The sequence below is a fragment of the Apiospora phragmitis genome (genome assembly GCF_038363925.1).
Source record: "Apiospora phragmitis strain CBS 135458 chromosome Unknown utg000009l:1.0-1189150.0:1.0-1190623.0, whole genome shotgun sequence".
Lineage (NCBI taxonomy): Eukaryota > Fungi > Ascomycota > Sordariomycetes > Amphisphaeriales > Apiosporaceae > Apiospora > Apiospora phragmitis.
The window spans coordinates 221325-242883 of record NW_027117408.1 but is presented as its reverse complement, the minus strand read 5'-3'; the positions used below and the strand labels follow the sequence as shown (position 1 = coordinate 242883).

The 21559-nt window shown below is 46.7% G+C and overlaps 10 protein-coding genes across 10 annotated transcripts; 4 read left to right on the top strand and 6 right to left on the bottom strand.

Moving 5' to 3' along the window:
- Positions 1 to 766: 766 nt before the first annotated feature.
- Positions 767 to 1251, bottom strand: PG994_009574 (uncharacterized protein; the record flags this gene model as incomplete). Its single annotated transcript, XM_066860983.1, has 2 exons — positions 767 to 866; positions 953 to 1251. 2 exons carry the CDS (start codon positions 1249 to 1251, stop codon positions 767 to 769), a joined length of 399 nt encoding a protein of 132 aa, XP_066713153.1.
- Positions 1252 to 4076: 2825 nt separating this feature from the next.
- On the bottom strand, positions 4077 to 4763 carry PG994_009573 (uncharacterized protein; the record flags this gene model as incomplete). Its single annotated transcript, XM_066860982.1, has 1 exon — positions 4077 to 4763. One exon carries the CDS (start codon positions 4761 to 4763, stop codon positions 4077 to 4079), a length of 687 nt encoding a protein of 228 aa, XP_066713152.1.
- A 5268-nt stretch (positions 4764 to 10031) lies between these two features.
- On the bottom strand, positions 10032 to 10826 carry PG994_009572 (uncharacterized protein; the record flags this gene model as incomplete). The annotated part of the gene is made up of 3 exons (XM_066860981.1): positions 10032 to 10173; positions 10289 to 10481; positions 10646 to 10826. 3 exons carry the CDS (start codon positions 10824 to 10826, stop codon positions 10032 to 10034), a joined length of 516 nt encoding a protein of 171 aa, XP_066713151.1.
- Positions 10827 to 12743: 1917 nt separating this feature from the next.
- On the top strand, positions 12744 to 14297 carry PG994_009571 (uncharacterized protein; the record flags this gene model as incomplete). Its single annotated transcript, XM_066860980.1, has 2 exons — positions 12744 to 13377; positions 13444 to 14297. 2 exons carry the CDS (start codon positions 12744 to 12746, stop codon positions 14295 to 14297), a joined length of 1488 nt encoding a protein of 495 aa, XP_066713150.1.
- Positions 14298 to 14403: 106 nt separating this feature from the next.
- PG994_009570 (uncharacterized protein) lies at positions 14404 to 14712 on the top strand (the record flags this gene model as incomplete). The annotated part of the gene is made up of 1 exon (XM_066860979.1): positions 14404 to 14712. The coding sequence occupies one exon, from the start codon at positions 14404 to 14406 to the stop codon at positions 14710 to 14712; it is 309 nt and encodes a 102-aa protein (XP_066713149.1).
- Positions 14713 to 14719: 7 nt separating this feature from the next.
- Positions 14720 to 15832, top strand: PG994_009569 (uncharacterized protein; the record flags this gene model as incomplete). Its single annotated transcript, XM_066860978.1, has 3 exons — positions 14720 to 14810; positions 15017 to 15606; positions 15665 to 15832. 3 exons carry the CDS (start codon positions 14720 to 14722, stop codon positions 15830 to 15832), a joined length of 849 nt encoding a protein of 282 aa, XP_066713148.1.
- Positions 15833 to 17347: 1515 nt separating this feature from the next.
- On the top strand, positions 17348 to 18224 carry PG994_009568 (uncharacterized protein; the record flags this gene model as incomplete). The annotated part of the gene is made up of 2 exons (XM_066860977.1): positions 17348 to 17719; positions 18033 to 18224. The coding sequence occupies 2 exons, from the start codon at positions 17348 to 17350 to the stop codon at positions 18222 to 18224; spliced, it is 564 nt and encodes a 187-aa protein (XP_066713147.1).
- A 112-nt stretch (positions 18225 to 18336) lies between these two features.
- PG994_009567 (uncharacterized protein) lies at positions 18337 to 18600 on the bottom strand (the record flags this gene model as incomplete). The annotated part of the gene is made up of 1 exon (XM_066860976.1): positions 18337 to 18600. One exon carries the CDS (start codon positions 18598 to 18600, stop codon positions 18337 to 18339), a length of 264 nt encoding a protein of 87 aa, XP_066713146.1.
- A 143-nt stretch (positions 18601 to 18743) lies between these two features.
- On the bottom strand, positions 18744 to 19007 carry PG994_009566 (uncharacterized protein; the record flags this gene model as incomplete). Its single annotated transcript, XM_066860975.1, has 1 exon — positions 18744 to 19007. The coding sequence occupies one exon, from the start codon at positions 19005 to 19007 to the stop codon at positions 18744 to 18746; it is 264 nt and encodes an 87-aa protein (XP_066713145.1).
- A 485-nt stretch (positions 19008 to 19492) lies between these two features.
- On the bottom strand, positions 19493 to 20197 carry PG994_009565 (uncharacterized protein; the record flags this gene model as incomplete). The annotated part of the gene is made up of 1 exon (XM_066860974.1): positions 19493 to 20197. One exon carries the CDS (start codon positions 20195 to 20197, stop codon positions 19493 to 19495), a length of 705 nt encoding a protein of 234 aa, XP_066713144.1.
- Between the last annotated feature and the right edge of the window lie 1362 nt (positions 20198 to 21559).

Genomic DNA, 21559 nt, shown 5'->3' with positions numbered 1-21559 from the left:
GTTTGCACTACAGACTCTCCCGGACGAGATTTTGCTCCCGATTCTCAAGCATCTTCCGATCGAGGCATACTACTGCCTAGTCCGGACAATGTCGTACCTTCAGGAGGCTAAGCTACGATGACGATTGCCGCCGGCAATTTTACCTGAGACTGCCGGCCAGTGCCCATCAAGGAAGACCCGTTGAGCCAGTACTTCTATCTCCGGGCCATACGATATGGTCCTTCTCGGAGCATAAGAGAGGACGTGAAGACTTGCAATGGCCTCTTCAATCCTCCAGATGAGTACATGCCACCATGGCCCCGGAGTGGGGAGATCAAAACCACGCACCGCAGCACACCCTATCTCATGGTGACTCGACGCCAAGAAGAGTGGGAAATGGCGCCGCACAGTCTCTGCTGGAACATCCACGACTGGGAAAACCGACGCGCGTCGCAGATTGCCGGTCTTCTGCTCCGAGACAGCCTGTGCGCTGGGTGGACAGGCCAAGTTCGTATATGCGCCCATAAGACCATGACCTGGCAGGAATACAAAGCCAGTCCAAAATCGCGGTTGGACAAATATAGCTGCGAGGAATGCAGTACCTCTTTCGATCCCTCTCTCGAGGCTATTTACAGAGAAATTCCATTGGCAAATCTCCTCCACGACCCAGACAGCCAAAACAAGCAGCTGGCATCTCTCCAAGAATGGCTGGGTCAGTCAAAGGAAATTGCTTGTCCACACTACCAAATGAACAACACAACTCTGCGGACCTATTTACTACACACTATTAGACATTCTTATTATCCAAGTAGCAGGGCTTGGGCACAGTCTCTTCGGTTCGAAAGACCGTTGTTGGACTGTTGGGGGAAGCCATGGGGATGCCCAGTCTGCGAAGCGGTGTTCACCGTGGTGTACGAAGACGCCAAGCTCGGAGATGCTCTCTGCATACGCCTAAGGTTGTCTAGACCCATACCTAAGTCTGTCACAAAACCGTGCGATTCGCGCTGGCTGGCCCAGTTGGAACCGTCGGCGGAGACCCGCACCGACGTTGCCCACGGGATCACGTGGTGCGACGATGCCGCTTGCGGGACGTCGAAGCACCGGCGGAAAGAGGCCCTTCTCATCTGGCTGCTGGAGCAAGGCGTCAAGGCCGCGATCCGCCCTTCCCGCTACACGGTGGCCGCCGAGGATAGGAGCCGGTGGCTCTGGTACGTGCTCTGGTGGTTCTGGTCCAACGGTAGTCGTCACCTGGATGGCGTACGGCACCATCATCACTGGAGGTTCCGAGATACCGTCGAGGAAGGCTTGTGCTTTAGTGTGCTAAATGGGGCTCTGCATTATGACCCATGGAAGCCCGGAAAGGGGGGCTGGAAGCAAGCGGCGGCGGTGCATGCTGTCACTCTTCACTATAACGCTGGTATGGATTCTGTGCTCGTATATATCAGACTTCACGCCGACTTGAGGAAGTGCGAGACATATCTCAAGGGCGAACGTCGAAAGCCCGTGACGGCCTTTCGTTATTGGTCAGCCAAGGTTGTACAGCTGAAGGTGTACCACGAGAGACAATTGTCCGCGCTGAAGTCGGCAGGCGGGCAGTCAGCGGTATAAGTTAATTGCTGAGCCGCGACGGAAGTTTTCAACGCATGTTGCTTGTAGCTAACGAGGGTGGTGCATGTAGTTCACTAGGAACCATGCGATATCTATACAACACGTTTTATTGACATCGAACACAGGTTTGAGGTATCTGAATTGAACAAGGTGCCTCTGCCCAGCCCCCTAAGTCCTGCGCTTCCGGTTACGATTGTCGTAGCGGCCGTTTCCATATTTACTCTATAAGCCAGCTGACGGTGCTACGGTCACCCCATGCAACGGCGACCCCTAAATTTAGATAGCCCCCGATAGCACCATATATAAATTAGTATATAAATTAGTCAGCTTTTAATTTATAGTTAATTAAATAATACTATCTTTTTCCTTTTCTTTTCCTCTTTTTAATAAGCCGTAAACTTAACGAGTTAATATTATAACGCGCGATTTAAAATGTTATAAATAGCTCGTTAATAAAATAAGCCGCCGAAAAGTATAATATTTTTAAAATAATTCTAAAGGCTCGGATTTACGGCCGTAAAACTATAAAATAACGAAATAAGTCTTTCTAAGCTTTAATAATAGCGGAAGAGTTTTAGATCGTAACTTAATACCTTACGTAATATAATTTAAGCTGTTTATTAGCGTACGTTATTTTTTAGATATTTATTTAACACATTTTTTAAATTAATAAAATTAATATAATACTCGGTAAATATTAAATTAAAAGATTTATTACTCGCTATTTATTTATCGATACTATTTTTTCTAAAAGGATAGATTTTTTAAGGCTTAACGTAACTTTCGTAAAGAAAATTATCGAATTTTTTAAACGGCTTAACAATCCTATTCTAAAATCGATCCCTTTAGAGTTTCGGTTTAATATCGATAAGATCAGTAACTAGCTCGGCTATAAAACGAATATAATAATTATTAAATTTATTAAAATAAAGAAAATATTAATTATAGATTCTTTTAATTAAGAATAGGTTTTTATAATCGAATATAATAACGCTTTAAGCCGAGCTTTACCTCCATTTATTATATTTAAAAGTTAATAAGTCCAGTAGTAATAATTTCCGGAGGAGGAGGACTCGCTAACGGATACTATAGAGGATTAGGTTTTTACGGTATCCCTTAAAAGTTAAACTAATAAGGAGCTAGCTTTAATATAATTAAATAAGGTCTTTATTTTTTATATAAAGCTTTAAAACGAGGATTAATAGCGGTTTATTATTTTAAATAGCTACGCTAGCTACGTAAGCGAGAATTTTATTATAACGTACTTAAAGTATAAGATATAACTTCTTTTTTTTTTAGTACACTTGTTATATTTATTATAACCTTTAAATCTCAATCCTTTTAATATATTAAAAAATATTTATTACCGAAAAATAATTTTATATTATATAAAGTTTAATAATATAAATATAAATAAAAAAAACTTTTTTTAATATTACGAATTAATTAAAAGGTTTACTTTTAACCGTATATAATAATTAACGGTTAAGCTATAATTAATATATTCCCTCGTAATATTAATAAGCCTTTTAATAGCCGGAACCGGAAAATAAAAAACTAAATAAAAACAGAACTATTTAAGCCTCCCCCCGACGTTTTTAATAAATAATTCTCTTTTATAGCGTTATTAATATTTATAATTAGCCGCTTAATTAAAAAGTTAACGGATACGCTTAGTAATAATAATACTATTTTTAATAGCGCGACGCGCCGGGTTTTATTCCGAAAGCTTTAAAAAAGTTTAAATATTTTAAATAACTAGATCGGCTAACTAGAGCACGAGAAATCAGTTTTAAAAAGTAATTTAAAAAAAAAGAGGTAAAAAAAAGAAAAGAGTAATACTTAACCTTAACTAGAGATTTACACATATACGAGATACTATAACAATTAAAAAGGAAATAAATAGCGTTATATCGGAACCCCAGGCTATTACTCCTTTATCGTCGGCGCCGGAAGCCGTTATAATTAAATCTAACTCTAAATCTAAGATTAAAAGTGTTATAAAAGCGTTTCGGGATTGAAACAGTGTTTTTAAGATTTTATATTAATTTTTAATTAAATTATTCATATTATTATTATATAATATTATTATTAATTTTTGGGGTCGCCGTTACATGGGGTGACCGTAGCACCGTCAGCTGGCTTATTATTAGAAGATTAGTATACCCAAACATTGCTGTTAAAGGAGCGCGTAAAAGTCTGGAGGAGGAACAAGAAACTTGGATATAAACTAAAAATCATCCACAGGGTAAAATTTGTGCGTCCCTTCTTCGTGTTCCCGTAGGACTTGGTCTCTTCTCACAGTACCCCAACTGTCCAGAAACTTCTCCACAAGTTGTATGCCATGTACTTCACGCCCAATGCCTTGGAAGAGGTTTTGCAAACGAATAGGTGGGCGCAAGTCTCTGACATCGCAGAACAGGCGTCTCGCTTGCACGTCCACGGAAAAGGCCGGATCCATGACCGCACGCGCACGTGCAGACGGCAGATCACCAGGACTGAAATACCAAACCCCCCACGTACTTCTCGTGTGCGCATACCCAAACCCATCTTTGGCCAGAGCCGCAGGGATGATCGCGGAAAGTTCCGCCGATTTCAGCTTGGGCATTTGCAAGCATGCCCGCCCGAATCTCTCCATCAACGGCACGAGACACTCGTCCCTGGGCACCACTACACAGGGTTGATCCCAGTCGACAAACATCGCTTGCGAGAAGGCGGCTGTCCCGAAAATAGAGTCCCCCCGAGGGCCGTCTGGCATCGAACACAAATCTCACGTGTTCCAGATTCTGCCCATAAGACTCCCTCGCGGCACGCGCCGCTCCAGGCCAGAATAAAGAGCGTTCCATCACGCCATACACATGAAGCTCCCTCAGCGTGCTGATTCCCGAGGTGGTCGTGCGAATCGCGTCGCTCAGGATGTCGAAGTTGGATCCAGCCGGATTCAGGTTTTCCGCCGATGTGTGCGGAGCCCAGAACGACCGGGGGGACTTCATGCTCATGGTCAGCGATTGCAAGGCGCACGGTTGCGGAAGAACTTGGGCGACCGCTTCGGCCAGGTCACGGCGATGCGCCCGGCGAAACTCGATGTACCGGATCTCCCAGGCATTCATTTTCCAACGGGCGTCTCGCAGATTTGGCAGCTTGGCCGCCATGTCGATGGGAACGTGATCGCACATGTTTCGTGTCAAGGTAGGCCACGTGTTGAGAGTGTCAACCACAGTTACCAGGGGAAGCTCAGAGGGGCGCAAGAGCCGGAGGTATGAGAGTTGGTACCTCCAATTCCAAAGCTCAACCCTGCTGCCATTACCATCGTCGCATTACCGCATAGTAAATGGCCACATAGGTTTCGTAGTCTTGTCCCGCGGGGCCGAGGTACGGATAAAGGGGTAGTCCGCACTCGAGTAAACATCCCGGAGGCGGAGCTCCATGTAGCCATCTTTGGCGACTACCCAAGTCCCCAAAATGCGGAAGAGGTGGTGGTGTATAGCATCCGTAAATGCTTCGTCATTGGCTAGACGATCGTTCTCGCGCTCAAAATGGAAATTATCCTCGTCGCGGTACGCCGGTAGTATGATAAGATATTCGAGAGTATTCATCTAACCACGGCGGTGACCCTGTACAATATCTTGGAAGCGGTCGAGTTCGGTGTTTTTTAGCTGAATTTTTTGAAATGTTTGGCGCTCAATGGCCTGCTGCCAGGAATGTGAGATGGTAGCCAGCGCTGGCCGGTCAAAGGCTGGACCCCGCAGCAACGAGCCGATCTCGTCACAGATTTCTTGAGGTAGCCCAGTCATTTCGAGACATTTGAACCGAATCCCAAACTTTTTTCTCAGGTAGAGGATGCAACTGTTTTATTTGCAAGCAAATAGGTGCCATCAACGACATTGCGTTGCGTAATGATGCCCCTCGAACCTGCTCATGGCGAGACTTTTGTTTCAGTTGAGATGACCTAATCTGTGCTGATGAAAAGGCGGCAAGAAGAAATAGCAGCTGAGAGGGGAAAAGCGCATTCCCTAATTAACATATACCCGAGTAATACTCCGCCTGGACCCTGTATTTTCTATTTTGGCAGTCGATTTCACAGATAGGGGGTTTTAAGGAGAAAGTGATACACCGACTATGTAAAATTTGCTTAAACCGACTATTATGTAAGCCAGCTAACGGTGCTACGGTTACCTCATGTAACGGCGACCTTAAAAACTAATAATAATATTACATAATAATAATACGAATAATTTAATTAAAAATTAATATAAAATCTTAAAAATACCGTTTTAATCTTAAATTTAAAGTTAGATTTAATTATAACGGCTTCTAGCGCCGACGATAAAAGAGTAACAGCTTAAGGTTTTGATATAACGCTATTTATTTCCCTTTTAATTACTATAGCATCTCGTATACGCGTAAACTTCTAATTAAGGTTAGGCATTACTCTTTTCCTCTTTTTACTTCTTTTTTTTAAATTACTTTTTAAAATTAACTTCTCGTATTTTAATTAGCCGATCTAGCCGTTTAAAATATTTAGACTTTTTTAGAACTTTTAAAATAAAACCCGGCGCGTCGCGCTATTAAAAATAATATTATTACTATTAAGCGTATCCGCTAACTTTTTAATTTAGTAATTAAATCATAAGTATTAATAACGTTATAAAGGAGAATTATTTATTAAAAACGTTAAAGGGAGGCTTAAATAGTTCTATTTTTACCTAGTTTTTTATCCTCCGGTTCCGGTTATTAAGAGGCTTAGTAATATCGCGAAGGAATATACTAATTACGGCCTAGCCGCTAATTATTATATACGGTTAAAAAATAAACTTTTTAATTAGCTCGTAATATTAAAAAAAGTTTTTTTTACTTATATTTATATTATTAAACCCTATAAGCCAGCTGACGGTGCTACGATCACCTCATATAACGGCGACCTTAAAAACTAATAACAATATTACACAATAATAATATAAATAATTTAATTAAAAATTAATATAAAATCTTAAAAATATTATTTTAGTTTTAAAACGCTTTTATAACACTTTTAATCTTAAATTCAGAGTTAAATTTAATTATAACGGCTTCCGGCGCCGACGATAAAGGAGTAATAGCTTAGGGTTCCGGTGTAACGCTATTTATTTCCCTTTTAATTATTATAATATCTCGTATACGCGTAAACTTTTAATTAAGGTTAGGTATTATTCTTTTCCTCTTTTTACTTCTTTTTTTTAGATTACTTTTTAAAACTAACTTCTCGTGTTTTAATTAGCCGATTTAGCCGTTTAAAGTATCTAAACTTTTTTAGAGTTTTCGGAATAAAACCCGGCGCGTCGCGCTATCAAAAATAATAATATTATTATTAAATGTATCCGCTAACTTTTTAATTTAGCGGTTAGTTGTAAGTATTAATAACGCTATAGAGGAGAATTATTTATCGGAAATATCGAGGGGAAGCTTAAATAGTCCTACCTTTACCTGGTTTTCTATCCTCCGGTTCCGGCTATTAAGAGACTTATTAATATTACGAAGGAATATATTAGTTACGGCTTAACTATTAGTTATTATATACGGCCGAAAAGTAAACCTTTTAATTAGCTCGTAATATCGAAAAAAGTTCTTTTTATTTATATTTATATTATTAAGCTTTATATAGTATAGGGTTATTTTTTAATAATAAGTATCTTTTAATATATTAAAAGGATTAAAATCTAAGGGTTATAATAGGTGCGACGAGTATACTAAAAAAAAGAGAAGCTATATCTTATATTTTAAATACGTTATAATAAAGTCTTTATTTACGTGGTTAGCGTAACTATTCAGGATAATAAACCGTTATTAGTCCTCGTTTTTAAGCTTTATATAAAAAATAAAGACCTTATTTAGCTATACTAAAGCTAGCTCCTTATTAGTCCAGCCTTTAGGGGATGCCGTAAAAACCTAATCCTCTATAGTATCCGTTAGCGAGTCCTCCTCCTCCGGAAACCATTACTATTAGACCTATTAGCCTTTAAATATAATAAGAGGAGGCAAGGCTCGGCCTAAAGCGTTATTATATTCGACCGTAGAAGCCTATTCTCGGTTAAGGGAGTTTATAATTAATATTCTTTTTATTTTAATAGGTTTAATAATTATTATATTCGTTTTATAGCCGAGCTAGTTACCGATCTCGTTAACGTTAAACCGAAACTTTAAAAGGATCGATTTTAGAATAAAATTATTAAACTGTTCGAAAAACTCGATAATTTTTTTTACGGAAGTTACGTTAAGCTTTAAGAAATCTATCCTTTTAAAAAAAGTAGCACTAATAAATAAATAGCGAGTAATAAATCTTTTAACCTAGTGCTTACCGAGGATTATATTAATCCCGTTAATTTAAAAAATTTATTAAGCGAATATCTAAAAAATAACGTACGCCGGTAAGTAGCCTAAATTATATTATACAAGGTATTAAGTTACGATCTAAAACTTTTCCGCTATTATTAAAGCTTAGAAAGATTTATTCCGTTATTTTATAGTTTTGCGGCCGTAAATCCGAGCCCTTAGAGTTATTTTAGGCATATTATACTTTTCGGCGGCTTATTTTATTAATAAGCTATTTATAATATCTTAAATCGCGCGTTATAGTACTGACTCGTTAAGTTTACGGCCTATTAAAAAGAGGAAAAGAAAAAGAAAACGATGGTATTATTTAATTAACTATAAATCAAAAGCTGACTGGTTTATATACTGATTTATATGTGGTGCTATTAAGGGCTATCTAAATTTAGGGGTCGCCGTTGCATAGGGTGACCGTAGCACCGTCAGCTAGCTTATAATATAAGATTATTTTCCGGTAGTAAATATTTTTTAATATATTAAAAAAATTAAGATTTATATATTATAATAGGTACGACGAGTATACCGGAAAGAAGAAAAGTTATATCTTATATTTTAAATACGTTATAATAAAGTCCTCGTTTATATAGCTAGCGTAGCTATTTAAAATAATAAGCCGTTATTAATCCTTATTTTTAAGCTTTATATAAGGGATAAAAACCTTATTTAACTATACTAGGGCTAGCTCTTTATTAGTTTAACCTTTAAGGGATACCGTAAAAACTTAATCCTTTATAGTATCTATTAGCGAGTCCTCTTTCTTTAAAAATTATTACTACTAGACCTATTAATTTTTAAATATAATAAAAAGAGGCAAGGCTCGGCTTAAAGGATTATTATATTCGACCGTAAAAGCCTATTTTTAATTAAAAGAGTTTATAATTAATATTTTTTTTATTTTAATAAATTTAATAATTATTATATTTATTTTATAGCCGAGCTAGTTACCGATCTCGTTAACGTTAAACCGAAACTCTAGAGGGATCGATTTTAAAATAGAATTATTAAGCCGCTTAAAAAACTCGATAATTTTTTTTCCGAAAGTTACGTTAAGTTTTAAAAAATCTATCCTTTTAAAAAGAATAGTATCGATAAATAAATAGCGAGTAATAAATTTTTTAACTTAATATTTATTAAGTATTATATTAATTCCGTTAGTTTAAAAAATTCGTTAAGCGAATATTCGAAAAATAACGTGCGCCGATAAATAGTTTAAATTATATTACGTAAAATACTAAGTTACGATTTAAAACTCTTCCGTTATTATTAAAGCTTAAAAGGACTTATTCCGTTATTTTATAGTTTTATAGCCGTAAATCCGAGCCTTTAGAATTATTTTAAAAATATTATACTTCTCGGCGGCTTGTTTTATTAACGAGCTATTTATAATATTTTAAATTACGCATTATAATACTAACTCGTTAAGTTTATAGCTTATCGAAAAAAGGAAAAGAAAAGAAAGACGATAATATTATTTAATTAATTATAAATTAAAAGCTAACTAGTTTATATACTAATTTATATATGGTGCTGTCAGGGGCTATCTAAATTTAGGGGTCGCCGTTACATGGGGTGACCGTAGCACCGTCAGCTGGCTTACTGTTAGTAGCTGCTATGCACGGTCCTTACGCCACACCTGTTTTTTGCCTTATACTTGAAGTTTTTCAGTGCATTCGCCTGGCCGGTACCGACAAGCGTATCGATTGGCCCCAACCCCTTTTAGTGCTGTACCCCTTTTGGTGGTGAGGGGCAATCGATGCGCTTGTCGGCGCTAGCAATGTGAAACTTCAGGTACATACCTAAAAGCAGGTGTAGCGGGAGAACTGTATATGGTAGCTATCGACAGTGCATAGTTGGTTCATATAAAATTTATTATATAGTCGGTATACCACTTCTCGTTTTAAGTGGCGTTCTGCATAGAACAAGTATACATTGTGGTCGTGTAAGTACACCTACCTCGATCTAGCTGTTTGTTGCGACAAAAGCTCGACTATCTAAGTGTCTCTTCGAACCACTCTGGTATGCATCTGTCCCATCCGCCGCGAATCAGATCTCTTCGAAACGCCAATTTGCCGGATCGATTAGGCCGAAATGGACCAATTGACGAGGAGTTCTCCATTGGGATCACTGCAGGTTAGCTGGCCTGCGACAGCGACTTGGCCACTGTGAGCATAGCCAGCGACAGCTTGACCAATAGCCGTGCGGACATCCCCGTTGCCGATCCTGTGTTGTAGCAAGGAAATCTCTAGTTAGCCAAGAAAGTTCCCCCCATGGAAACTTGGAGAGAGGGCTGCTACATGGAAAAAGACGCTTTCGGTAATACTGATTGGTCACTCACCAGATGTGTCCATCGCCATCAGGCAACGATGGGACCGAGATTCTTAAGTTGCAGCTTCCGCCGATGGCGATAGGATGAGCGACGTTGTCCTCTGCCCAGTCATATGTGTCCCAGTAACCCGTGCCGTCTTCGACGGTGGTGGCCAGTTTCTTGCAGTCAGCCTCGCGAGCGAAGTCTCCGGTCATGGAAGTCACTGCGGATAGGTTTCTTTCTTAGCCTACAATCGATTATAGGAATCCACGGCTAATCTGGTGGAAAGCAGCCATCTTGTACTGTTGCATAGCTGGCGAGAGGAGGCTTCAGGTGGCGCAGGCGTGCCACCTTGACACGGAGTGGGAGGAAGATCGTTCAACTTACTTCCGCCCAATGCACAGAGGGTCTTGGTATCGGGCGTCGCGACAAATGTTTCCTCGTACCGCTGAACGCCGACCGTGGGGGTCTTGTCGTCGACGGTGACGCTGGTGGGCTTGGGAATAGCCAAGCCATGGACCTGGAAGGCGGCAAGGAGAAGAGCTGCCAGCATGACGTGGAACTGCATGGTGGTTATTGTGAGTTGGAGTAGTGGCACTAGAGGTCGAAACGAAAGAATTATCTTGGCTTTTGATGGACTGAAAATCTGGCGAGCGGGAAGATGTCGAAGGAGATGTTTGATGTTTAGGAAGGATGGGGAGTTGTGGTTGTCCGTGGAAGACCTCAAGTATTATATAGCCGAATAACCAGTGAATATTGCCTCCACTACTTTCTTGTTATATGTAGATGTAGGCTTACCTTCAATCACAGTCAAGTGGGCAAGGGAGGTGCACGGCAGGACGTAGAGAAGTCATCGCCATAGCACGTTCATGGCCCTCGGTTGTATTCACTATTATAGAGAGGTGGAATATGAACAGGTTGAGTGTTCTTGAGTCATCACGCTACTCATTATGACCAGTCACGTTAGATGCTGTTTTCTAGCATGTCCATTCAATGGAATTAGGTATTGGCCTCTTTTCCAGGACCTAACTAGACTTATTGATTTCTGATCCCGAGAAACTCCGTGATCGTGATGGTCAATATATGGTCCATGTTTTAACGTCTATAACAGTTAACAGTGGCTACCTTACATTGATGGATTTCCCCTTTACCCCGGTTTTCCTCTCTATACTATTACCTAAAGGGCTTTGTCCTATCCTAACCTTCTTCATTCTTGAACCAGTAATTAAACTCTTTGCCGTACATATAAGAGACAGCTATGTGTATACTGCGGCGTTTACTACCTGGAAGTGTGGCAATGCCTGTGGCTCATGGCTCATGGCTGGAAATACCTCCGTTACACTCAAAACCCGGGAATGCGAACCCCTTCTGGTCTCGAATAGAAAATATCACTTGCGTGATCATGTACAGTCTCCACTCGATCATTGGTTTGGCAAAACCATGGAACGCATGAGTGGACTTGGCGCTGGCGGGGCTTGTAAAACGATGATAAGTCAAGCTTATGGTGGGAGCGAACCTTGGTGTCCCCGGCCTGGCAACTGGTTATCTGTTTCGGTATTAATTTAATCAAACATTTGAACAGATTCACCACGTGCGATCTTGATTGGCACATGGCAGAAACGCAGTGGGAGCTTCGAGCTTTTTGTTACCCTTTTGAGATCCTTTTAAGATCAACAGGCTAGCCCACCGTCGACGCGATTTGGGGGAAAGGGGGGGAGAGTCGGCACCCTTTTGGAGGCGCCACATTGGAAGCCAATTCCTACTCCGCAGCCGTATCAGTACCCGTGCCGCAACGGTGTCATGTCTGGGGACCAAAAGCCTGCCGGGTTCTTCTCGATATCGATCGTAGAAGCCGTCCGGGTTGTCGCAATGCACTGAAAATTGTAAAAAACTGCTCAAGTGGCTGTTTTGGGTTGATACAAGTCCTGGTAGCTGCATTGGCCCGCTCGTCGAACTTCCTTTATGCGTGATGGGAATTCCCCTCAATACCAGCAGCTGCTGGCGTGTTTTCCATTACGCCAATACCCAAAGACCCATATCTGCTTGGGAAAGCAAGTTGCCCTAGTATCATCCTTACCCCAGCAAAACCATGCGCAGACGTTCGAGCATTTGGCCCGGCTCAGCCATTGCCAACACGGCGTTCTGATGGCCTGCCGTTCAGCGGGGTAGAGAGATATGCTCATTCAAGTAGCGAGAAGATAAGAGAGCTCCAACAAGAGGTTGGTTGAGCAACATGAGGCCCGAACTTCTTAGGTTGAGCCTACTTCCTGACGTCATATCGCTCTGGTATCTCGAAAGTGCTCTTCCAGTCCTCAATCTCTACCCCGTCGATTTCATGTGATCCAGAGCAAATTCGGGTACAAAGGACCTGGTCTCTCCCAGCATTCTTGGAACATTTCCTCCTCAAGCATCGACAACTCCTTCCATCATTCCATCGATTCCTCCTACATCACAAAGCCGCTGAGTCCTAAGGTAGGTCGCCAAGATGGACAGCAGCACGTACGCTAAGTCTGGCCATGGCCATGGGGCTATCCCATCCGCCATGCCCTTTGCCAGCGAGTACGAGGCTGCCAGTCAGTTTCAGAACGCTTCAACCGCCCACTTGCCCAAGATCGACCGCATGCCCATCGAGGCCGTGGCGCCGGCTCTGCTGCCGTTCGCGCCCCTGATGCTCGCCATCTCCGCCGTCGGCTACCTGTACTTCGACAAGCTGCTACACAGCGTCATCCTGCCTCGCATCTACGGCCGGATGTTCATCACCCAGGACACGTACCAGCGCAACACCTTTGCCATGCACCACAACACCCTCGTCACCTGGGGTCTCATGTTCTTGCTCGGCATTGGCCCCCTCATGTCCGTCCTCGTCGGCGACCACACCTTCTCCAGCCCCCTCGTTTCCGGCAGCGGTGTCACCACCGGTGATTACATCTTCGTCATTGCCATGGCCTACTGTGGCACCTACATTGGTGAGATCTTCCTCCGCCGCGACCATCCCGGCTTGATCCCCAAGATCCACCACTTTGCCGTTCTGCTGGTTGCTCTCACCACCGTTGGTATTACCGGTGATATCGAAAAGAACCGAAGTGCCACTGTATCCTTCTACATGGTGGCCGTCTGGTGTAAGTTCTCCATTGTTGCTCTTCCCATCCAAAGTCGGATCTTCTAAACATCTCTCCAACTTGCAGGCCTTTTCGATGTCTTCTCTGATATCCCCATCCACGTCGGTCTCATCCTCTGGCGCTGTGTCCGCGACTACGCCAGCGCCCGCACCCTGTCCAAGGTGATGCGCTACCTGGCCCTGTGGCGCCTGGCCACGACCCTGTTGGAGCTGGCCGTGACCATCTACCTCTTCTACAGCGTCTGGCGCAAGTTCAGCACGACCTGGTGCGTGCTCGCGCCCATGGCTGGCTGGATCTGGTTCTACGCCCAGCTGCAGAGCGCGCACGCCATGTACTACATCTCCAGCCGCGTCCGCCGCGAGCACGCCGCGGCCATGCTCGCCGAGGGCAAGGACAAGTCCCTCGAGGAGGAGGGCGGCCCGCCCCGCTCCGGCATCTTCTTCAACGACCCGGCCTACGCCGGCCTCACCCTCGGCACCACCCTGCTTTCCTACACTCACGCCTCGAGCAGCGGCGGCCTCCTGTCGGGCGGCCGCACCCAGCTGCTAGTGCTGCTCGGCGTCGGCCTCGCCGTCGGTGTCGCCATGCTGGCGGTCCGCTTCTTCACGCAGGACTCGACCGGCCTGGCCGGCCTCGCGGCTCGCTCCGGCGACCCAGAGAAGCACCACGTGTCCAACGTCCTGAGCCGGCGCGAGGACAAGCACCAACTGAACAACGGCCACGGGCGTGATCTGGCCCGCCGCGGCAACGAGACGGCCGCAGGCGTGATCGGCGCGTATACGGACGAGAAGCATAGCTCGTCCGCGCTGCTGGGCCGTCGTGGCGTTTTGGACAAGCCCGCGGACGACTACACGCGCGCGACAGAACTGCCCCCGTCCTCGCTCGCGGTGAGAACGAGGATGGCGCATCCAGATTGCTGAGCCGCAAAGACGACAAGGGTGGCGCATCCAGACTGATGAGCCGCAAAGATGATAAGCACGCGAGAAACCCTCGTATGCCTTCCGACGAGGTGGCGCATCCAGACTGATGAGCCGCAAAGACGACAAGCATCGCTCAGGCGGTGGTGACGGGAAAGACGAGCCCTCCACCCTCGCTCGCCGTGGCGATGAGTACACGGACAACCAGATGCCTTCCGACGATTTGGACGAACAATTGATGAGAGTTGACAAGAATGGCGCACAAAGCCTGATGAGCCGCGAGGAGACCAAGACCAAGTGGCCGCAGGTTCCGTATCCTCCCCGGCAAACGAGACCTGGATTGCCGTGGCGACGACCCATACTCAAGGACCCCCAAGTACGACGTCGCTTGGGGCAAACGAGACCTGGATCGCCGTGAAGACAAAATGTTCGGATTCAGCCTGCTGATGCCGGAAGACCACACCACCCGTGACAAAGATGGCGCATCCAGCTTCCTGAGCCGCCGTGAGGATGGCGGTACGGACAAGAGTGGCGCACCCAGATTGCACCAGAGCGGCGGGCCCAAAGTGGCCGCCCGCCACCAGTGTGATCACTTCTTCTGTTCCACCAAGGACAGCACAAAGCCAGGTTACCACGGAAACCAACCACCGGCCCGCCCACCCAACCGGCGCTTCGCCGCGCTCGCCGACGACCCCGACAGCCTCGCCTCCGCCGTAGCCCAGGCCTTCCGCGACGCCCACCAGGACCCCGCCACCGCCGCCGCCTCCTCCTCCTCCCTCCCTCCTCCTCCTCCTCCTCTCTCCATACCGAGGACGTCTGCGGCTTCGACGACGATGCCCAGATCTGCAAGCCGGCAGCTCGCGAGCAGGACAACCTCGTAGGCCTGGCCATCGCCGAGGACGCCCCTGACGGTCTCCACGCCGCCGTGTCCGAGGCCGTCCGCCACGCCCGCGACACGGCCGCCACCGATGTCATTCCCTCCGCTGCCCAGGTCCCTGACGATGTCGGCGAGGACGTGAGCAGCAGCAACAACTTTGGCGCCAGCGCCAGCGGCAGCAGCACCACCCAGGCCGAGACGAGCGAGAACAAGGAGTCCAGCACCGTGCACCGCCGCCGCGGTCGCCGCGGAGGCGTCAACGCCCGCGACGAGGAGCCCAACGCGTGTATCCAGAGGGTCGCCCAGGACAGCGGGCTCAGCTATGAGGATCTCATCGCCAAGGCGAACAACAAGATGGGCCACGACGTCGCCAGCTCCATCGCCGACCTCAACCACCTCGCCGATCTGGCCAACTGCAAGGCCGAGAACCTCCCGGTTCAGTGGGCCGGCCTTGAAGTCCCGCGACGAGGAGCCCAACGCGTGCATCCAGAAGGTCGCCCAGGACAGCGGGCTCAGCTATGAGGATCTCATCACCAAGGCGAACGACAAGATGGGCCACATCAGCTCCATCACCGACCTCAACCGCCTCGCCGACGAGACCAACTGCAACGTCGAGAACGGCCAGATTCAGTGGACCGGCCTTAAGTCCCGCGACGAGTAAGCGCGGCGGGGACGACGCCAACCCAAGGGGGCTCCCGCAGGATGGACCCTCCAAGAAAATACACCCGAGTATTTCTCTATGAGTTCGTGTACTTTCGTTTCTTAGTTACTGTTACCGTTACCTGATTAAGTACATATATTGGTGGGTCAACTTGGATGGGGAAGGAGCACAGCATTATATGTTATATTGGTGCTCATTAATTAGTGGATATTATCAGATTATAGTATATATGGTGGTGGTGTTACGGATGACACCTGAGAATGTTATATTGCCCAGATTGGAATGGCATAAGTACATATACTACAGCCTGGCCTCGGGGTAGGTTACTATCCATCCCTCGAGGCCGGCTATTTCCTTCATTTATACATCTGCATAGTGCTTAATAAATTTGGCGTTGAAAATCAACACACGCTTCCGTGGGTAAGAGACCCTATTGTGATATGGCTGTGTTAGTCTACGACTGGTTTGAATGCGGACATAACGGGCAAATGCTGCAAGAACACGTCAAATATATCAGGAACTCATGCCGAAGCAGTCTTAGGCCAAAGCAGGAGCAAGTGCCGTTCATCCTAAGAGTAAGGAGGTAGGGATACATCCTGAAATCCATTGAACAAGGCACAACGTTGCAGGGATGCCATCCTCTCACCCAGGAAGGGTATCCCGGGCGCCAACTCTCAATCCTTTTCAGGATAGAGGTCTCGCACTTTGTGCTTCGTCCAAGCGTCCAGTCGTGTTTGTTCCGAGGTGCGGGCACCATGGGTTCCGTGGCTATTGGATGATTGTAGATAACCCCCATACGAGCCGCAGTCTAGAATCTAGTGAAGGTCGAGTGAAAGGAGGGTGTAATAATGGCGTGGCCTACCGCCCTACCGACATCATGAGGACTGATTCTACCTGACTTATTGAAATGCTTCATGAGAGGTAAACAATCAATGGCCGGTACGTGAGCAGAGACAATCCTATTCATACGTAGTGGGATGATCTGGCCCAGAAGCAGGTGATTGTTCCCACCCACAGTTCAGACATTTAAGAGTTCTATCATCACCAACTTGCTTCCGAACCGACACAACTTTCTACCATCATCAACCTGGATTCGGAACCAACACAGCTTCCCAGACAACATCTAGGATCCGATTCAGTAGGAAACTTCCTTCATAAGCAGGCACTCATCTCATGATTCAAGACCTTTTAGGACCTTTTCCATTCTCCATCATCCTCTCTGAACCAACAGAACACAACTTTCTACCATCGTCAACCTTGCTGCCGAACCAAGAACTTCCGAGGCATCATCTAGGATCCATCCCAAAGGAACCATAGATAGCTGTTTCCTCTCCCACTGGATGCTCATTCAACCCTTGTTTGACAAAGCATCAACCGATTCATTGCTACGGCAGATCAACGGTAAGTTTACGACATGAGAATAAATACATTTACCTCCCTCCCAACTTTGCAGTACTGACATTTTTTGGAAAGAAGAAGAAAAACAGGACATTCTCATCACCCTACACAGCCAACATGTCGTCGTTTAATTCATCATCCTACGCAGCCAACATGCCGTCGGCCATCCGTCTGCTCTGGCGCAACCCAGTGGATTTCTACACCAACCTGGTGGACATGTTCCTGAAGATCGACCCTACCCGCCGCAACGACCTCGCGTCCTTCGTCGAGGAAGCCACCGTCAATATGGAGAGCCGGGACGGCCGCATCCAACTGCTGCGCGACGTCGACTTCCCGCGGCTGCGGAAGCTTCTCGTCTTCATGAACGACGACAGCGGCGGTGAGCTGCCCCTCCTCGGCAATAACGTCGTCAAAACCGTCATCGTTCAGCACCGCAGTTCCTACGCGAACAAGTGTTTGAAGATCCTCGATGTGAATGTCCAATGTCTCGTAAGTACCTTTGCGTATTGCCAGCGCTACCTCGGTCCCCCCCCCCCAAAGTCCCTAACCGACCTCGACGCTATATAATCCATAAAAACAATTACGAAAGTCTTACCTAACTTATCTGGGCGTTAACGTAGGTATCGTTCCCGAACCTAGAACGATTACGTTTGCAGTACCCCGACCTGAGCGACAATCATGGTCCCTTCGGGCCTTCGGGGACCCTGCCAGGGTTGCATTCAAGAGGTTGAAAGATTACGGCTTCCAGAGAGATGTTGCCCCCGATGCCAACTGGACTTGCTTTATACGTACCTTAGGTTAGGTGCGATTCGGGCAAACCCAACGTGACGGGAACACGGATGTATGGGATACTCGATGTTATGGCGACGGACCTTACGGCATGATTTGGGTACCGAAGCAGTCGTTTGGACCACGCACATGGGATACCGTACTAAGCAGGGTGCACTGGATAGGCAACGACGCCCTGAAGGTCCCTGTTATGAATTTTCTCTGAGAGATTTGCTTTCACGGAAGCTAGATAATGCACTTGAATCAAGCGCCAGATTAGCTGGACAGTTATGGATATGTCAAGACAGACGATGAATTTCCGCGTGTAGCTACGCTAGCTAAAGCTCAATCTTCTCATGATCGTCTTCCTCCTCCGCCTCCATTTCCGCACTCCCCGTAGCCGTAGCCGTAGCCGTAGCACTAATCTCGGCCATCTCCGACGCCGTTGCCGCCGCCGCCGCCGCCGCGCTCATGATCTCCACGACCTGGGCGCACGTCCGGTACGCTTCGGCAGTCCGGGTCAGCGCGCCGACCTTGGGGCACTTCTCGACCAGGCGCCGGATCTCTTGGTCAGCGTGCTCATCGTACCAGCCGTACCACATCGGCAAGAAAGAGGAAAACGCCAGGCCCGCGGTGCCGGTGACTTCGTAGTCGCACACCTGGTCCAAAGAGAGGGTCGTCTGCGCCAGCGCCTGCTTGATCAGGTCGGCGCCCAGCAGCGCCGGCGGGAGGTGCGGCAGCGAGGTCACGAGGGGACGACCTGCGGCACGCAGGCCAGGACGCCGAATTCGCGGGAGACGCGGAAGAGGGAGCCGAGGAGGTTGGGGTTGTTGGTGTTCTTGGCGGTAGATGTTGTTGTTGCGGAAGTCTTGCTCGGGGGTGGCGGTGATGAGGATACGGGAGTTCCAGGTTGCGGTGGTGGGTCGGCGGCCCCGTCCTTGGCGGCGGAGGTGAGTGGACTCCCCGCAGCTACGAGCAGGGCAGCGTAGATGATTCGTCGGAATTGCATGTTTTGGTTCTTTCTTTCGGCAGATCTTGACAGGGTGCAGTTATTGAAGGGCGGGCAAAATTGGGTGTTAAACAAGTACGATGCAGTAGCAATGCATGCCGCGCGAAGGCAAGATGCGGAGGGGCGCCAAGATATTCAGCCCAGTTGCCTAATTTGGACGCAATATGGGGAGCCGAGGCCGGGCTGATACAGGGATGCCCCGGCTTTGGGTGGTGGTGTAAGAGACATGACATGACGCTGTATTGGGCCTGCACGCAACATCAAGCCAATATCTTGTTAAAACAACTGAGGACAGATGACCAGAATCATTTCCATTGCCAGTGTAAGAGATTTTCCAATTGTGGCTACGACCCGAACTTTTACTATTTCAGTTTCCACTCCCGGAATTTTGTTTCCGTGGTGATGATAACTCTCTGCTGTCCCCAGATCTTGTCCTCAGTCCCAGGCAATAATGCCTAGCAATTGCTGTAATGTAGCGCCAGTTCCTATAGCTTCCGATCGTGACTCGGATCCGCAAAGGCGCAAACTGACCAGCGGTTACCGGGTGATGATAAATCAGTCGCAGGCGGCGGGGGGAATTGCATTCTCGTGAATCTCCCTTTGACCATCTTGACTTGCTTGCCTCCGATAACCACCTCTTCGTCAGAACTCTCTGGCTGTGCTACAATGAGAACAGCAGTCTTGGGAAACGTTTTCTCATCACGGCCGCTGATGGTGCAGTTGTACTCGGCATCCATCCACTCCTTGAAGTGCCGTATGTATGTCGTAAGCCCGTCTCGGTCGTCTTGCTCCGTCAGGAGACGCACCAACACCGCGGGAAGGGGAAAGGGCTGAAATGATTCGTCCAGTACAGTGGTGCCCACCTGGAAGTACCCCAGGGCTGCACACGCGTCAACTGGGCGGGTTTCGCGGTGACAGGCGCACGCAGAATGCTCCAAGGCCTTCCGGAAACTCGACGTTACACCAAAGTCCTCGAACATGCCGGGTTCTTTCCCGCGGTCTACTACCAAGTCCTTTGAATAGGAGAAAGTGCCAATTCGTGTCCCTGCTTCCTGGTGGGTAATGGTGAAGGCGATGGTGGATGTCGAGGATACAAACGAGGGTGATGTGTAATCATCCGTAGTAATGGTTGTATGGTGGTCCATAGCAATAGTGTAGGAATGGGTTGGAGCCCAAACCTGTTCCGGCATTTTTGCTGGATGTGGTGTTATTGAGTGACTCTGCTAAACAAAGTGGGATCGATCTGACATATTCAACTCTGGGCCGGTTGGTTCCAGTGCTTGAATATAAGTAGGGCGCTATAGCACGAAAGTTGATGGGAAAAGGGGCTGTCCATGTTCGCAATTATAGTACCAAATGAAAACTTTGTACGTTTGGCAGTTGATTTGTCAGAAACGATCCATAGGAGAGAGCTTGTGTAGCAAGGTATGCAATGGATGATATAATTCTTTGCATTTGGCTGGATCTTCATTATTTGGCAGGCTCTTTGCTATTGGAAACTTAATAGTAGAAAATAATAATGGCAGAGACGTATGGAAATTAATGCAATCTCCGGCCCAGATCAATGGTGGAATCAGAAGATAGACTCAACACCTCAACAAGCATACCGCGCAGATCTATACCGTGTAGTTATTGAGTCATCTGGTTTCGTATCCGTGCCTTCTGGAGTAATTCATAGATCGCTTGGACCAGTCTATCAGCTTCTATCCGTCTCATGATGTGGCTGCTTCGATATCTAAAGCCGGATCACAAGCTCTTAACATGCTTCAACAAATGGTGCGTGCCGGAAATTTTGCGTTCTATGAATGCCCTCTCTTTCAACATTCGGCTCTGAGGGCTCCGGATAGGCTACAGCTACGAGATGATCGAAACCCCTGACGAGTGCGAATCAGATATCATTCAGGGTCAGGTGAATGCCAAAGCAGCAAACCATGCCAGCCTCGGTCGGGAGAGCTTTTCTTACAACTCAGATTGACCTAAAGTCTTGCGCACCAGAAGAAGGTTGGTGTTACCTGAGAAACCGAGTACTGGCAGGAAACTCCAGACACCCTCCACCACCAGAGCATGGAGGCGCAGCTGTTCCAATTATATCAACGAAGCGTGGTGGTATCAGGCGCTTAGGAGGCTCATTGTCCAGTTATCAGGAAGATCACATTGGCGATGGGACAAGGCCCCTGGTGGCTGCAAGTGATATGGTCTGGGCATTTCTTCAAGGGTGTGGCCACACAACTGTAATTGAACTTCTCGCATTGCCTCAATTCAATGTACACGGCCTGTCCATTGTGCCGGGCCGGTCCAGGAGTTCGGTCGGTTTGATGCGGCTTTCCACGACTTTTGATTTGATGGTGGGGTGATCGACGGGGATCTCAGCTTTGTAGATCGCGGGAATAGGAACTTTGTTTGGCCGCGATGACGATGTTCCCGGGGCTTATGTACTTTAGCCTACCTAGGCAAAAGAAAACGCCCAAGCTCCAGGCTGGGTAATGCACTGAGGAAGCTGCCTGCCGTACGATCAGTTAGCAGCTTTACCGCATTCTATTCTCTCCAATTGG